Source organism: Lucilia sericata, unplaced genomic scaffold (assembly GCF_015586225.1).
Source record: "Lucilia sericata isolate MDLA Ls3-8-SP2 unplaced genomic scaffold, ASM1558622v1 Contig000848F_arrow, whole genome shotgun sequence".
Taxonomy (NCBI): Eukaryota; Metazoa; Arthropoda; class Insecta; order Diptera; family Calliphoridae; genus Lucilia; species Lucilia sericata.
The window spans coordinates 148993-166766 of record NW_023994840.1 but is presented as its reverse complement, the minus strand read 5'-3'; the positions used below and the strand labels follow the sequence as shown (position 1 = coordinate 166766).

General features: G+C 32.5%; 2 protein-coding genes across 3 annotated transcripts; both read right to left on the bottom strand.

The window, feature by feature from the left end:
- Positions 1-1286: 1286 nt before the first annotated feature.
- On the bottom strand, positions 1287-9246 carry LOC119608543. The gene is made up of 6 exons (XM_037963003.1): positions 8980-9246; positions 8570-8894; positions 8433-8509; positions 7929-8343; positions 7644-7863; positions 1287-1391 (listed from the first exon to the last, which is right to left on the bottom strand). The coding sequence occupies exons 1-5, from the start codon at positions 9213-9215 to the stop codon at positions 7675-7677; spliced, it is 1242 nt and encodes a 413-aa protein (XP_037818931.1). The 5' UTR covers positions 9216-9246; the 3' UTR covers positions 1287-1391; positions 7644-7674.
- On the bottom strand, positions 1442-6889 carry LOC119608542. 2 transcript variants are annotated; one of them, XM_037963000.1, is made up of 2 exons: positions 4345-6889; positions 1442-4284 (listed from the first exon to the last, which is right to left on the bottom strand). In XM_037963000.1, exons 1-2 carry the CDS (start codon positions 6865-6867, stop codon positions 1780-1782), a joined length of 5028 nt encoding a protein of 1675 aa, XP_037818928.1. In that variant the 5' UTR covers positions 6868-6889; the 3' UTR covers positions 1442-1779. The 2 variants fall into 2 exon arrangements, with proteins under 2 accessions (XP_037818928.1, XP_037818930.1); XM_037963002.1 differs by having other exon boundaries at positions 3610-3859; positions 3934-6889.
- Positions 9247-17774: the final 8528 nt, after the last annotated feature.

Genomic DNA, 17774 nt, shown 5'->3' with positions numbered 1-17774 from the left:
CAACCTCTTATGCCTAAAATATTATTGACTATTTGAGATTTATTTTCCGTTATAAATAATGAAATTATTTAAATAAAATATCAAAACAAAAAACCAAAATAAAAAAGTAGGCTGGAAAAACGTTTTCAGCCAATTAAAAAATTAATTGATTCAATTAAAAGTTTAATCAAATTTGTATACTTAGGATCAAAACAATGAGATAATTATGACAATTAAAAAATTGTTTAAATAAAAGTTAAAGAAAGAGGAAAACATGTTAATTGAAAATAAACTACCGATAATTTTTTCTGTGTTATTGGATAGAAAAATATTAAAAACATAAAAAGAGTTTTTAATGTTTATTGATATAGATATTTAAAATCAGTAAAATCGGTCCATAAATAACGGAAATATGAAAAATTCGACAAAACTTCTGAAAATTTCATCAACAAATTTTAAAAATTTTGTTCTTGTAAAGTTTGTCATTCCTTATAGATAGCGGAGTCAATTTAGCCATGTCCGTCTGTCTGCATGTATGTATTAATGTTGAAGTGCTTTACGTGAACACCTGCCGTACTGGCCCATTTCACGGTGGTCTCTTTCAACCACTGGGTGAGCTTTTGTAACGACTCACCACCGCTCCATTGTGCTTCTTATACGCATGTGGCAACTTACATATATCGAATTTCCGGTCCAGTATATGTGCACTTTGCTCAAATTCTTGAGCTATCTAATCTCTGACCATTGCTGCCCCGTTGCATAACCTCCTAGATGCAAAAACATCACTTCCGTTTACAACCACGCAGATGGGTTTGCCTCTGTTGAGTCGGCAACAGCACCTACAGACGTAACCGGTAGATCGAAGTACGAATTCATCAAATAAGCCGAGACTTTGTTCTTACTCATAGTGACACACTGTGGTAAATCTGTTAAAAACAGAGTTTACTCTGAACATACCTAGACAAGGAAGAAAAATTCATTGGTATCAATTGTATAAGATACCATTCATCCATCACCTGCACACTTCTCATTTATCAGACATAACATACGACAGACTCACTCTAGGTATACGGGCGGATGAGTTCCGTATACCCCTACATTAATCCAGTATCATATACAATTATGCACGTCGAGATGCGTATTATTGTAATAAATATTCTGTGATCAAACATATGTATATGATCCTGATGGAATGAAAATTTATAAGAGTAAACTTTTGTGTACTTTTTCGTTCTTCCTAGAAACATAAAATTAAACACGCAGCGCCCTGATTGAATGAAAATCTATAAAAGGTGACTTCCTAAAACTTTTTCGTTTTCCAATTGTGATTTATTTTATTTACAGCACATTCACAATAGCAAGTGAAATTTACAGTTTTGTAGAAAATAATTATTTTAAACATTTTCAAATACCATTGTCACTCGTTTTAATAAAAGGTCGGCAAGAATAAACAACAGTATAATTTTGGCAAAGGCTCAGTTTATTCTCTAAAATTAAGTAATTATTATTTATAAAGTATCTTAAGATTAAACAAAACTTACTCGGTCGATCTCTTGTAGGCAATATAAAACGAGGACAAGTTGACTTTAACAATTACGTGACAAAACAGACTTTAGAAATGGTTGCTTTGTAACAAGTTACTTATTTAAAAAATGGACAATTCCAATGTATTAATTTAGCTTTACATAAATTATTGACTTTAATATACAAGAAACCGTAAGTTTTTTCCCCTCTTTAATAAACATAGATACTAGCAACATTTCGAACAAACAAAGATGCCACCTAATAATAAACAATATATCAAACAGGATTGCCCTCAACGACATCCCCGCCCCCGTGAATCGACTTCATGGGCTGAGATTCACTACATCCATCCGCTACATCTAGTACAGCTAACTTGTTGATCGGTCTACTTAAAACTCCTGTTGACGTACGTATATCTGCGGAACGGGCAACTCCATCTTTACCAAATATTAATCTTAAAACTCTTCCTCTCTTCCACTTTGAGCGGGGTTCATTCACATCGCAAATTAACACAAGGCTTCCAGAACATAATGGACTGGATGGGGCAAACCATTTAGAACGGCGTGTAAGTTCTGGAAGATACTCTTTTATCCAACGCTTCCATACTCCATTCTTTAGATTTTGCAGTATACGCCACTGTTTTCTTGATGCGCAAATACGATGTTCATATTCTGCGGGAGTTTGGGTTGAACTGGTACATCCAAGTATAAAATGATTTGGTGTTAATGGCTCGGGCTCGTTAGGTGTTATCGGAATATGAGTAAGTGGCCTTGAATTTACCATATTTTCGGTCTCTACCAACAGACTGTATAGAGTTTCTAAGCGTGGGGCATGTTCTTTTAACATTGCGTATAAAGCTCTTTTTACTGATTGAACCAATCTCTCCCATGCTCCACCAGCAGATGGGTCAGATGGTGTATTAAATTTCCATTTTATGCCAAGAGGAGCAAGGCCAGCAGTAATGACTTCATTATCCCAAAAATTCCTCTCACCATGTAATTCTTTCTGGAGGCCTACAAAATTTGTTCCATTATCACTCCTTATTTGTATTGGCACTCCTCTGCGATTAGCGAAATTTCGTATACACATTAAACAAGCATCACTAGAGAGATTTGTAGCGATTTCCAGATGCACTGCTCTGACCGTAAGGCAAGTGAATAGCGCAATCCATCTTTTTTCTCTTTGACGTCTTATAGTAACCTCAACCGGCCCAAAATAGTCAAGACCCGTATATGAAAAGGGCCTCAAGAACGGTGTGACACGGTCAATTGGTAATGGCCCCATTATTGGTTGACTAGGCTTTGATTTACGAATTTTACATATACAACATTTTGTTTGAACTTTATTTATTACACTTCTGATTGATGGAATCCAAAATTTATGCCTTATTTCGCATATTACCGTGTTGACATTAATATGGTTGAATCTATGATGATACCACGAAACCAACAATTCTGTGAACCGGTGTTTTCTTGGCAATATACACGGTCTTTTTGTACCCATGGCAACAAATGGTGCATTATCGATACGTCCATACACACGAAGCAACCCAAAATCATCCAAATATGGGCACAACGTTTTTAAATCACTTCGAGCCTCAATAGGTTTGTTCATTTGGAGGCATTTATATTCAGAACGAAATGTTGATTGCTGTACCATACGACACAAAATCTTTTCAGCGTGATCTTCTTCTTCAACTGATAATTCGCCTTTGATTCTACCGTTATTTTCAGATATTTTTGAATTATTAATAAATCTCATTATCCAAGCCATGGCTCTTTTCAATCTACGAAAATTAGAATATCGATTAAAATCAAATAAAGGTGAACATACCACAGATGTTAAGACATATTTATTTCGAAGTTCTAACTCAGGTTCTAAATGGTAAGAAGTATCATTCATTGAAGGCCACAAATTTTCTGGAAGATACAAAAATTCTGGTCCATTTTTCCACCGACTATCAAATTCAAATTTTGGTTTTGACCGCGTTGCATCATCGGCAGGATTTTCAGTTCCCGGTAACCACCGCCAATTATCCACTGTCGTAGCTTCTAAAATTTCACCAACTCGATTCGCTACGTACTGTTTATATTTTCGTGAATCAGATTTTATCCATCTCATTACTGTATGAGAATCTGTCCAGAACTGCACACGATCAGGTTTAACACAATAATGATTAATTATTTGGTTTTGAAGTCGAACAGCTATAACAGCGGCTTGAAGCTCCAGTTTTGGTATTGAGTGATATCTTGTCGGTGCACAATTAGTTTTACCACAAACAAATGAAATTTTATAACCAGTATTTGTTTTTATTCGCCAGTAACCGACAACCGCCATGGCCTGTTCGCTAGCATCACTAAACAAATGTAACTCATTAACAGTATTACAAAAATTATAAAAATGGCAACGAGATATTTTATAGTCCTTTACCTTCTTTATTTCACACAGCCAAGCAACCCACCTACCATTCAAACAATCCGGTATTTCATCGTCCCAGTTTAAATCGTATTTCCATAGTGTTTGCATCAGAATTTTTCCCGCTACTGTAATATTTGCCAAAAAACCATACGGATCAAAAATAGACATAATTACACTTAACATTTCTCTTTTTGTTGGTTTGCGACGTAATTCAATAATATCTTCAGTTATTCGATGAAATTTTAAAATAAAAACAAATTCATCAGTAATTGGATTCCAATGCAAACCTAATATTCTTTCGACTCCATCCGTTGACACATCTACTGAACGTACATTAGAGCCATGAAATGCGTCAATAACATTCTGGGAATTTGAAACTATTTTGCATAAATCAAAACCAGCTTTTTTATGAATCTTTCTCACCTCTGTTACAACCTCGATTGCTTCCGAATCTGACTGGAAACAATCCACGTAATCATCTACATAATGACGATAAATTATAGCATCCTCGGCTCTTGGGCTTACTTCCGAAAATGTCTGGGCATTTTTGTTTTTAATAAATTGAGCTATAGTAGGAGAGCAAGCGGCGCCAAATATCATTCTTGTCATAACACAATGTTGTATGGAATCATTACAATCTAAACCTCTCCACAAGAATCTTTGAGAATTTATGTCATCATTCTTTATGGCTACTTGTAAAAACATTTCACGAATATCTCCGCAAACCGCTACCGGTGCTTCTCTAAATTTAAACAATACTGAAATAAGTGAATTGTTTAAATCAGGGCCAGAAAGAAGTGCATCATTTAAAGAAATTCCATGGACTTTGGATGCAGCATCAAAAACGACGCGAATATCATCTTTGTTTGGGTTTTTAACGGCAAAATGAGGCAAATAAAAGGTTTTTGGTGTAATTGCTTGCTCTGATTGGCTTAACCGTCTGGCATATCCCTTTTTAAACAGATCTTCAATTTTGTCACAGTATTTCTTAGCATATACATCATCCCTTTTAAATTTGTTTTCTGTTAATTCTAATCTTTTTCGGGCCATTTCATAAGTTGGTGGAAACGAGATATCGTTAGTTTTCCACAATAAGCCACATTCATAACGATCACCAATGAACTTTGTTGTTGTGTTCATTATATCTAATGCTCTTTCATGTTCACTTGACAAAATTGTTTTAATATTACTTTTCACACCACAAGATTCAACCTCAAAGTAATTATACATCATATCTTTTATTTCTTCATCGGCCGTTTTATTTTTTACTGCATTTGTACAAAATACTTGCTTGGCCTTTGAATCACAATTTTTCACGGGACCATAAATAATTAATCCCAATTTACATTTTATAACAATCGGACCAAAATACGATGGATTTTCTATAACTTCATTGGGAACTGTTAAAAATGCGTGAGCAATACTTATTATCATTTTTGGTCTTATTGAAATGTATTCGTTAATTGGTATATTTGTCAAATGGGGATAATTAACAGTCAGCTGATTTTTAACAATCGATTGGGTTGGCAATTCTAGATTTTTTGACAAGTAAATTCTTTTCATTTCATATTTATTTTTATTATCGTCAATAGCGCTTACATAAACATCAACAATTTCTGTGGATTCACTAGACGAGCGACCATTTAACCATTGCAGCTTTAGCGTATCTGTTGTGCCGTGTAGGTCTAGCTGACGAGCAATATCCCAATCTAGAATTGTTGCATTAGCCCCATCATCTATAAAGGCGTAAATAGACACTTCTTGTCCATTATTGTAAAGCTTTATTGGGATTATCTGGAACAAAACATTATCAAGTTGGCAGTCTACATGACAATTAACGGCGGATGAAATAGTTGATGAACTTGTGGGCATTTCTCGGCTAATATTATGTAGGAGATTATGATGTTTTTGAGGACAATTATTTATACCACACACATGTTTGGCGTAACAGGATTTTAATTGATGATTCGGTTTTAAGCAACAAAAACACAAGTGTAATTCTTTTACAATTTTCCAGCGATCATCTACTTCCATGCTCAAAAACTTTTCACAATTACATATGTCCGCACATTCACCATCACAAATAAAACACGGTTTGTGGGCCATGCTAAGCATTGCATATTTGTTTGTTTTTTGTGATGCAGGTTGTTGATTATATGATTTGCGGTTGGAGCTATCTTGCAATGAAGTTGGAAGCGAATCAGATACCATGTTAGCAAGTTTTCTCATACAGTTCAGCCAGTTACTAAAATCAATAATATTGGCTGTCTTATTTAAACTTAAACATTTTTCTGCCCATTGCATTTGTTTAGTTGTTGACAATTTTGAAACTAATTCGCTCAACAGCGATGGATTATATAAATGGTGTTCTCCTTCTACTGACTTCAGAAATGTGGCCATGTTGTTAACTTTATTGGCAAAACCTATAAGTTGGTCCAATTTACCATCGGGAACGTTCGGATATAACCTCACTTTTTGAATCTGGCTTTTTATTAGCATTTCAGGACGTCCAAATGTTTCTTTTAATGTTTCAATTATGGCACTCACGTTTTTTGAACTGGAAAGAAGGCATTCCACGGTTTCTCGTGCGGGTCCCGTAAGAGCTTCACGAATTCTAATGATGTTCTGAAGATCAGTATATTCAAATTCTTGAGTAGTGGCAATAAAATCTTCGTAAAACATTTGCCAGTCTTCAGGCTGGCCTTCAAATTTAGGAAGGGGATATATTTTCTTTGATTTGGTAGGTTGGCAGTTTTGACTATGAAAAGATAAATTAGAATAGGACTCACCCGTTTCTTGACCATTATTTCGAGGAGTATTATCAGATACTGGTGTTGTTGTCGGTGGTATTGCTTTGGCAATGGTTTGAATTTCTTGTCTTAATTCTCCAACTGTAGCTTTCGTCTGATTATTGTTGGCGATAATTAGACTTTGAAGAGACGTCATTTGGCGCTGAAACTCTCTCTATATTTCAGCGATTTGCTTTGAAGCATCTGGTGGTTTCTTACACGAACCTGTTTGGACGTTAGATGGAGTAGTATTTTTTGGTGTCTGCGAATTGTTTACTTCATTTTGTAAGACTTCATGTGGCTGTCTTAAAGCATCTGGTTGTCTAGGTGTACCCGTTTGAATATTTGGTGCAGCTGCACTCCTTGGAGTATGCAAATTGTTGGCTTCATTCTGCGATTCCATTATATAACGGGCTGGCGGCACTCCTTTGGTATCTCTATTACTTCTTCTAAATGGGGCAGGATCCGACATAAGGCAAATGGCAAATTAATTGTTTCATAAGGCTGACGAAGAATAAAGTTGTCACTCGTTTTAATAAAAGGTCGGCAAGAATAAACAACAGTATAATTTTGGCAAAGGCTCAGTTTATTCTCTAAAATTAAGTAATTATTATTTATAAAGTATCTTAAGATTAAACAAAACTTACTCGGTCGATCTCTTGTAGGCAATATAAAACGAGGACAAGTTGACTTTAACAATTACGTGACAAAACAGACTTTAGAAATGGTTGCTTTGTAACAAGTTACTTATTTAAAAAATGGACAATTCCAATGTATTAATTTAGCTTTACATAAATTATTGACTTTAATATACAAGAAACCGTAAGTTTTTTCCCCTCTTTAATAAACATAGATACTAGCAACATTTCGAACAAACAAAGATGCCACCTAATAATAAACAATATATCAAACAGGATTGCCCTCAACGACAACCATTTCAAATATGTTCCAATAATTTCATTGTTTAAGTAGATTTCCCCTGAACATTATTGTTGGGAAAACCATATAAACGTTTGGAGGACTTTACATCTTCGACATTGCAGCAAAATACAATGCCCATTACGCTATAGCGAAAAGATGAACTGACATTGGCCAACCAGGGTATTTCTTGACATTTATCCGGACAAAAGATAATATCTTCTAACGTGTAAAACTGTAAAGAATAATTGAACAAAGAGTTTCATACCTTTAGTAAACCCCTTACTAAAAAAAACTTACCTCATTAAATGGTGAATTGAAACCTATAATAACAAACTCATTAGAGCTATTGCCTCTGGCCTGCAAATAATTCCAAACATACAATGGTATTGTCCTGTCAGTTTTATCGATCACTTCTTTCATGGTGTAATTCGTTTGACAGTTTTCAATAAAGGGTGCTTTTATGGTGCCAGATACTCCGGCTAATATGTCATATGCTTGCTTATCACTTTCAACATGTTTTTCGAGAGCAGCTTCATAACGATTCCAATTGTTCAGACGTAAATTTGGCCACGATACAAATTCAAGTAGAGAAGAGAACTGCTGATTAAATGTCGAATTTAGTTTAGGCATTTGTATTATTGAATTGTAGCCATAATTTGTGTAAGTTATGACGTTTTGAAACTGTTGATTATCGAATTTTTTTGTAGAGATGCTGAAATTAATCAATTATTAATGGATTTATAAAAAGTTATTTGATTTCTTACAAATTCGTGGAAAAGGTCTCCTTATTTGATTTCTTACCTATTGGAGGGAAAGGTCTCCTTAATATACATTATTTCCAAACCGGGTGCATAAAAAGTCGTTAGATTAGATGGTTGCTAAATTAAAAGAAATCATGTTAAAGCTTTTAAATTTTTACTAGATTTTACATAGCCTACCACATATTCAGAATGTTGAGGTGCCAAACTATAGTACACCGATGAAAAGGATAGATTATTGATGTCATAACAAATACCAGCCAAGTAGTCGTAACCTAATTGCGAATGCTTGGGTCTAGCTACAATATATGAAATTACATTCGATGAGCACCAGGTATAGTTATTTGATGATTCATATAAATTCCATTTTATAAAGGAACATTCTAAATTTATTTCGGATGTATAGGCATGGAGGTTATATGCACCATTTGTGTTCGTCTTTATGTAGATATAATTATTATAACATTTAATATAAAGTTGATTTGATGTTTGATATTTTTCAGGTCTATTAGATAGAAAATCATTAAAAAATATTACGATTAAAAATTGTATTCATAAATTTCATTATGTCATTCTCTATTTTTACTTACATTTTGAATTGTATATTACACTGTGCCTCTATTTCTTGATTTTCATATAATTCTATATTATTTATACTATTTGCATCAAGATTTATTTTAATTGTATGTGAACCAACGATTTTATATAAATCTGGTCTTAGCGACAGGTCCGCCGGATAACGTACTCGACAAGTAGCCCTTATGGATGTTATTAAACACAATATGAAGAATATATTTAAGCAATAAACTTCCAACTTCCGTGACATTATAAGCGTTATTACTTTCAAAAGCAACTATCTAACTGTTCAAAGAAATTTTTAGGTAAATATAGCCAACTTCTTCGGAATTCTTTTGATAACTACTGTTTAATTATTTTTTATAATTTCATTCCATTAGATTGGCATATGCTACAACCTTATACACTACATGTACATATTTCGATTCAAAAAAAAAAAATACACATATAGACACTATAGTCTAGACTAGACTAGACTATAGACTAGACTATAGACTAGACTATAGACTAGACTATAGACTAGACTATAGACTAGACTATAGACTAGACTATAGACTAGACTATAGACTAGACTATAGACTAGACTATAGACTAGACTATAGACTAGACTATAGACTAGACTATAGACTAGACTATAGACTAGACTATAGACTAGACTATAGACTAGACTATAGACTAGACTATAGACTAGACTATAGACTAGACTATAGACTAGACTATAGACTAGACTATAGACTAGACTATAGACTAGACTATAGACTAGACTATAGACTAGACTATAGACTAGACTATAGACTAGACTATAGACTAGACTATAGACTAGACTATAGACTAGACTATAGACTAGACTATAGACTAGACTATAGACTAGACTATAGACTAGACTATAGACTAGACTATAGACTAGACTATAGACTAGACTATAGACTAGACTATAGACTAGACTATAGACTAGACTATAGACTAGACTATAGACTAGACTATAGACTAGACCATAGACTAGACTATAGATTAGACTATAGACTAGACTATAGACTAGACTATAGACTAAACTATAGACTAGACTACAGACTAGACTATAGACTAGACTATAGACTAGACTATAGACTAGACTATAGACTAGACTATAGACTAGACTATAGACTAGACTATAGACTAGACTATAGACTAGACTATAGACTAGACTATAGACTAGACTATAGACTAGACTATAGACTAGACTGTAGAGTAGACTATTGAGAATACTATAGAGAAGACAATAGACTAGACTACAGTCTGAACTACAGACTAGACTAAATGAGAGAACGACTATATGGATTATTTATAAAAATTATGTGGAGGTACCGCGTTATTCTTCGATATCAAAAAGTACTGATAAATGTACTAAAGTACAGCAATTCCCATGCCTGCGCTGGAATACAGTTTATGAAGTCATAAATATGTATATAGAGTATGGCTAAAATTTGACCCTAGCTCCCATATAAGGTCCTTCGTAAAATGACTTTAACTTTCTGAAAAGTAGTAGAAGCCACAAACAAGTTTTATAAACAATATTACCAACTATTACTGTAGGGGTTTCCATTGAACTCCAAGATAAGCAATTTTCAATTGACTTATAAATCAAACACTTAATCGATGTAGTAAATCGAAAACAAACACTATCAGTATTAAATGTATTTGAATTAAAATTATGTTCTTTCCCTTTTATGAACAGATATGTATACTATCAAATCAAAAAATGTACATACATATTTTTTATTACAAATTCTTTTTTTAAACTTTGGTGTAAAAAAACAAGTTGGAGTGCTATATTCGGCTCTGCCGAATCTTAAATACCCTCCACCAGCAAGCTACTTTTCATTGAGACCCATTTAACTATCTAATTTTTAGATAACTTGGCGAAATTTTTGTTTCCTTATTGAGGGTACTAACATTTATGCATATGTCAAACTAATTTTAATTAGGTCGAGAAAAATCATCATATATATAAATACGCAAAGCCAAAACGATTGGGAACATTTTCCGGCTCTATTACTTGACCGATTTTCTTGATTCTTTTTTTGATGAATGCAGATTCGCGAACCTCACTGCAGAATCTATATATGATCAAAATCGGTTCAGTATTTTCGGAAATATAAGCGTTTAAAGTTTCTACCAATAAACAATCACACAAACATGTGCTTGAATTAAAAAATAGAAAACAAAATAAGAAAGCAAAACAACACTTTTTTTTCATTGTAGAAAAAAGAGAGGAGAGTGTAAAAACATGTCACTTCTCTGTTGATGGTTTATTTTTGTATTTTGCAATGATATTTTTTGTTGTTGTTTTTAATAAGATTTTTGTAAACTAATATGATTTTATTGTTTTTTATTTTTTAAAAGTGTAAAGTGATAAATTATGAATGTAATAATTATTTATGTAAGATACAAGAGGATGATGATGTTTGATCTGGGAAAACATTGCTGGGACAAGAATTCTACATAAATGTTAGTTTTTATTGATTTTAAAGATTTTAATGATGGACAAAAACAAAGCCTGTTAAAATATAAGTAGGATAGTTTGTTGGTCATGTCGGTACATGATACACCGTAATAAATGAATCAGTATATCTCTAATACGTAGGTTTAGCACAGTGAGGATTTGATGATATTCTTCTTTTTCGGGTTATTCTAACCAATTAGGAAAAAGGCGGTTATAGAAATAGAAGTGTAAAGTGAAAACTGTACTTTGTGTAGGCGATGGTTACTTATATGTTTTATAAAAATAGATAAATGTTGAAAGGGGTCAAATACAAATCAAGTCTTCTGGGTTGATAGCTGCCATTACTTAAGGTGGTATTAGAGTAAAATATATGTCGTCTAATACCTCCTTTAGCAATTTATCGCTATTAAACTTACATACATATATTAATATAATGCTGGAATTTATAGTTTATTAACGTTTTCTTTCAAACATTTCTTATATAGTACTTAAATAATTATGAAAAATTAAATAATACCTAAATCATGGACAAACTCTTTTAGTAAAGAGGCGTTAAAGTATTATTCTCCAGATATAAGAATTTATCCCTGTGCAAAATCTTTCTTGCCTATGCACTTCTATGCGAAAGCTAATAGAATGCCTATTAAACGGTCTTCGCTTAAAGGCCTATGAGTAGTACAGCCTCATAGAATATCTACTATTAAATTCTATTAAAAAACATTTAAATTTAAGCCAAATAAGTAGTAAGTCAGCTGAAAGAAGTCTTTATCGAGTGTTATAAGGGAGAATTTATACAACATAAACCTGAAGGATGGACTTTTTATACTAAAGACAGCAAAATTAATTTATTTCTTATAGAGATAATATATACTATATACATATATCCCTGTTCCAAATGCCCATTCCGATCTTAAATGGAGTTATTTTAGTAAAGATATTTATTAAAACTTAAAAAAAAAAACAATAATTTAAAACATCCCACTTTAAAAATTGAAAGTGGTTTCATTCCAAAAAAGGTCTTTTTACTTTATTCAAAAAACAAAAACCCGAAAAGAATTCCACTTTTGATCGGAATGAAATCCTTTTACAGTCCTGATAGCAATAATTGAAAAATTGAATTTTAAATGAAATTTTGTTAGATCGTAATTTGCAATGTACTTTTGAAGGACTACTTCAAGTCTACCTTCTGCAGAAAAACATAGTTACAAAAGATGAAAACACAGAAGATATGTTGAATTTTGGTTATTAAAATCTATGTCCAGTTTTGAAAAAAAGCTTATAGGTTTGGATTCTGTGCGCTCTTGAGAATATTAATCTATTTTTGTTTTTGTTATCTGTCAGCTATAAAAACCAAAAAACAAATTTAGATAGTTTCATAAACAAGTAATGATTTTTCGAATTCAATTGTTACAGCCCTATTGAAAATATTTTTAGACGTTTGTACTTTTCTGATTCCTCTTAAAAAATTACAATTTCACTTCCAAATAACTATAAAAAATATATTATAAAAATTTATTCTTGAGAATGACTTCAGGAGTAATGAATTTGGAATCAAATAAAAGAGACATTCCGACATAATCTGTGTTAAAATCATCACTTCTCTAGGTCTTTTCTTTTTGCTGCGATATAGAGATATAGGTTGAATGTTATTACAGGTTACAAAGGAATAGTGCTGGCCAGGTTCGACATTGTTTACGACACTGATGATTGCTGGAGGAATTGGCAGATTGTTAAACATAGGGAAATATCATATTGTAAGGCATGAATTTATCATATTGTAAGTTTTGCATAGATTTTATGAACATTTATGTAGGGGATAATAAATCGAAAGAAGAAATGTTCGTTAATTTTGCTTTTAAAAAAAGCAAATATTTTTGAAAAATATGTTGCATAAATAATTTAAGAACTTAGATTTGAAACTTCATTCAGAATTTTAACCAAAATTTATCACATTTTCTAAAAGAATACTTTGATCAAAGCAAGTTTTACACTTTGATGATAGCAATAGGAATATTTTTTTCAAACATTTGAACTATAAAAGTAGGGATTTATTTTGCAACATAAGTATGCAATCTTTCATCCAATGGTTCCGGTCGAATTTCGGCCGCGGGGCGAACTCTAGTGTATATTAATAGGCCAGTTTGAAAACATTTTAATATAATGATTTATCTGTACACAGAACATACTCATTTTGAATTTTATCCGGATATAATCATTTAATTACGAATTAAGTGATATTAAGTGATTTTCAGAAGTATACCTTATATGGGAGCTAAGACAACCTATGGACCGATCCGGAAGAAAAAAATCCGTAGAATGATTTATATATACAAAATACACCTTTATGTCGTATTTTATCCCGATAACTTTGAGTAATTTGAGTAATTTTCGGAAATGGACCTTATATGGGAGTTGTGACCAATTATCAACCGATAAAGAAAAATTTAGTATAATGATTTAGTATAATGTTTACTACAATAGATTTATTAATTAATGAAATATTTGCGTTTAGGTGATTTTCGGAAGTGGACTTTATATCAGAGATACAAGCCGAGACGGCTCAAATCGGCGGCGGCTGGCCGCCGGTAATATTTTGCAAGCCGCGCCGCCGCCGACTTCTTTCGGCTCAAAAGCTAAGCCGGCTTAAACGTAGCCGCTGATAAAGATTAGAATCACACATGTATTTCAGAACATAATTTCACCAAATTGAACGGAGTTGCCACTATTTTAAATTCGTATGGCAAATTGAAAAGAGTTGCCACACAATATTGTGCTAATATTAAAATAGTGAAAACTACTATAAATGTCCATTTTCTGCAGAAAAAAACTTATATAGAGACAGGTTTCTATGTAACAGACTATTATACAAAGATTTTCCAATATAATAAACCTTATAAGGTCAATTTCTAAATGATTTATATGTACACATTACATATTCTAGTCGAATTTTATCCTTATAGCTTTAGAATTTAATGAAATATATTCGTTTAAGTGATTTTCGGAAGTGGGCCTTATATGGGAGCTATGACCAATAATGAACCGATCCGTAAAAAAATTTGGTGGAATGATTTTAATGTACACAAAACATATTTTTGTCGAATTTTATCCCGATAGCTTTAGAATTCAATGAAATATATGCGTTTAAGTGATTTTCGGAAGTGGACCTTATATGGGAGCTATGACCAATTATGGGCCTATTCGGAAAAAATTTAGTAGAGTAATTCATATTTAGACAAAATCTGTTTATGTCGAATTTTATCACGATAGCTTTATTTGACAATGAAATATGTGTTTTTAAGTGATTTTCGGAAGTGGGCCTTATATGGGAGCTATGACCAATAATGGACCGATCCGTAAAAAAAATTGTAAAATGATTTGTATGTATTCAAAACATATTTGTGTCAAATTTTATTCCAATAGCTTTATAATTCATTGAAATATATGCGTTTAAGTGATTTTCGGAAGTGGACTTTATATGGGAGCTATGACCAATTATTGGCCTATCCGGAAAAAATTTCGTAGAGTGATTCATATTTAGACTAAACATATTTGTGTCTAATTTTATAAAGATAGCTTTATTTGACAATGATATATGAGCTTTTAAATTATTTTCGGAAGTGGGCCTTATATGGGAGCTATGACCAATAATAGACCGATCCGTAAAAAATTTGGTAGAATGATTTATATGAACACAAAACATATTTAACTCGACTTTTATCACAATAGCTTTACTCATCAAAGAAATATGTGAGTTTAAGTGATTTTCGGAAGTGGACCTTATATGAGAGCTATGACCAATTGTGGACCGACTGAGATCTACGTTGATAGTATGATTTCTGTTCACATTATATTTGCATGTACAAAATTTTGTGTTGATACCGATATATTTGAGGGAGTTATTAACGAAAAACGAATTTCCGGGAATATATACCTTTGTATGGGGGCTATGGGAAATATTGGATCGATTGTAAAGATTTTGAACATAATTGATTACTGCCCTGAAAAAATAATGTGTGACAAAATTCATCGAAATATCTTTGGTAGTTTCCGAGAAAACTTCAAAAGAATTATGAAAAATCCGTAATTTTTTTCGAGGTAATCTGAAATTTTTACTTATAACTTTTTACGTTGTGAACCGATTTTGCTGATTTTCAATACCAAACTGCTTAGGACAATAATGAATATTCTTAGTGAATTTGGCTGATTTATTTTGCTTAGTGTTAACGTGAGCGTGTTTTAACCAGACAGACAGACGGACAGACGGACATAGCTAAATCGACTCAGAATTTCATAGGGACCCAGAATATATATACTTTGTTGGGTCTCAGATGAATATTTCTTGGTGTTACACACGGAATGACAAACTTATATATACCCTCTATCACCACTGATGGTGGTGGAGGGTATAATAACCCTGCAAACATTTTAAAGTGTTAATTAAGGTAATTGTGCTAGTCGCAGTAGAAGGGAATTTTTAAAGAAATGACATTGTATTTATGCAAACTGACACCGCATGCATGTTGAAAAAGCAAACAAAACATATAAAAACTGGGAAATACCAAAAAACTAGAATAAGAAGACACTCTCCCTAACGCAATTAGACAGCTAGTGGAAACATGTTGCTGCAATAACACAGTGCAATCAAATTAATAAAATATAGAGAAAAATTCTATTCTATTCTGGACTATAGCCCAGGCTATATTCTGGACTCTAGTTTAGAATATTGGTTGGACTAGTCTATAGTCCAGTAATAAATTAGTACTATACTCTGAACAATAGTTTAGTCTAGTCTTTAATCGAGACTATATTCTGCAATCTTATCCATAATATAATCTATAGTCTGTAAAACTATCTGATCTACAGATCCAAACTATAAACAAGACTGGTCTTTAGTCGAATGTATAGTCTAGTCTCCAGTCGAGACTATAACCTAGTCTACATTTAGGATTATGGTCTTGTCTATAGCCTGGACTATGATATATTCTGTAGTTTCGACTATGCCCTATTCTACACCGTTTAGTCTGGACTATAGCCTTGTATATAGGCTGCACCATTGTCATCCAGTCTCTTTTGTTTTATACATTTCAGGACTCCAATAAAACAAGTTTTATTCCACACATAATTTGTAATTTAAATTAGATTCACGCCCACTGTATAATGGCACCGGAACAACAAAAAAACGAAATATTACACTTTTTTCGCCATTCTTAACTTTTGGAAACTATTAAATCACACAGTTTTTTTACGCTGCATATGAGAGTGTTAAAGGTGAATGTGTAAAGGTAAGTGAGTGACTGTATGTTTGCAAAAGTGTAATAACGTGCATGTGTATACATAAGGACCATATTTAGATGGGTTATATTCTATACTTCAACTCCCATAGAAACTTTTTCACATAAAAAATTGAAGCGCGTAGTATTTTTTTAACTGCAATAAAAAAGCATTAAAAAAGTTTTGAAGGTGCAAGATATACACACGTTTGTATAGATGTGCTTAACAGTGTGTAAATGTATAGAGGTTATTATTAAAAGAAAACAAATAGAAAATTATTGTTGGGCATGTAGGACCATATAATGCGATACACCAGTGGTCTTAAATGGAAGTTTGCTAATGTGATTAGTACTATAATAAAACATGGAAGATACCTAAAATGGAAGTTTGCTGAAGTGAATGATACCATTATGAAACATATTTGTCCAATTTACAATCGGTGTCATAGCGTTGTATTGTTGTATGTCGTAATATGTTTATAATAATAAATTGCGAATTACAACAATCCGACGCCGATTGTGAATTGAAAAATGTTATTGAATCATATCATAAAACCTATAAAACGCTCCTGTAATATTCTAAAACTCTATAATGTGTTATAAACATAAGCGTAAATGCATTACAATATCTACACTACAATGGGAGTATAACAACACAAGACAGGGATAAAATGCTGAAAGAAATAATTTTTACTCAACACAAATTATCGAAAATAGCTTTCACATAGAGTATTTATCCAAATTTATTGTAAAATAGAAAATTTATTGAATTTAAAATAAAATAGAAAATTTATTGAATTGAATATTCTTTACATACTAGAATATACAGTTTTGACAATAATCTTAACTATAAGTTTAAACTATAGTCCATAGCCTTATCCTTATAGCCTGTAATCTGGACTATACTTAGTCTACTCTGTAATGAATGACCACAGTCAGATGTCTATTCCAGATCATAGTCTAGTTTATAGTCTAGTATCTAACGAAGTCTCCAGTGTAGTCTATGATAAGATCTTTAGTCGGAACCGTAGTATTCTAATCTATGATCTGGACTAGT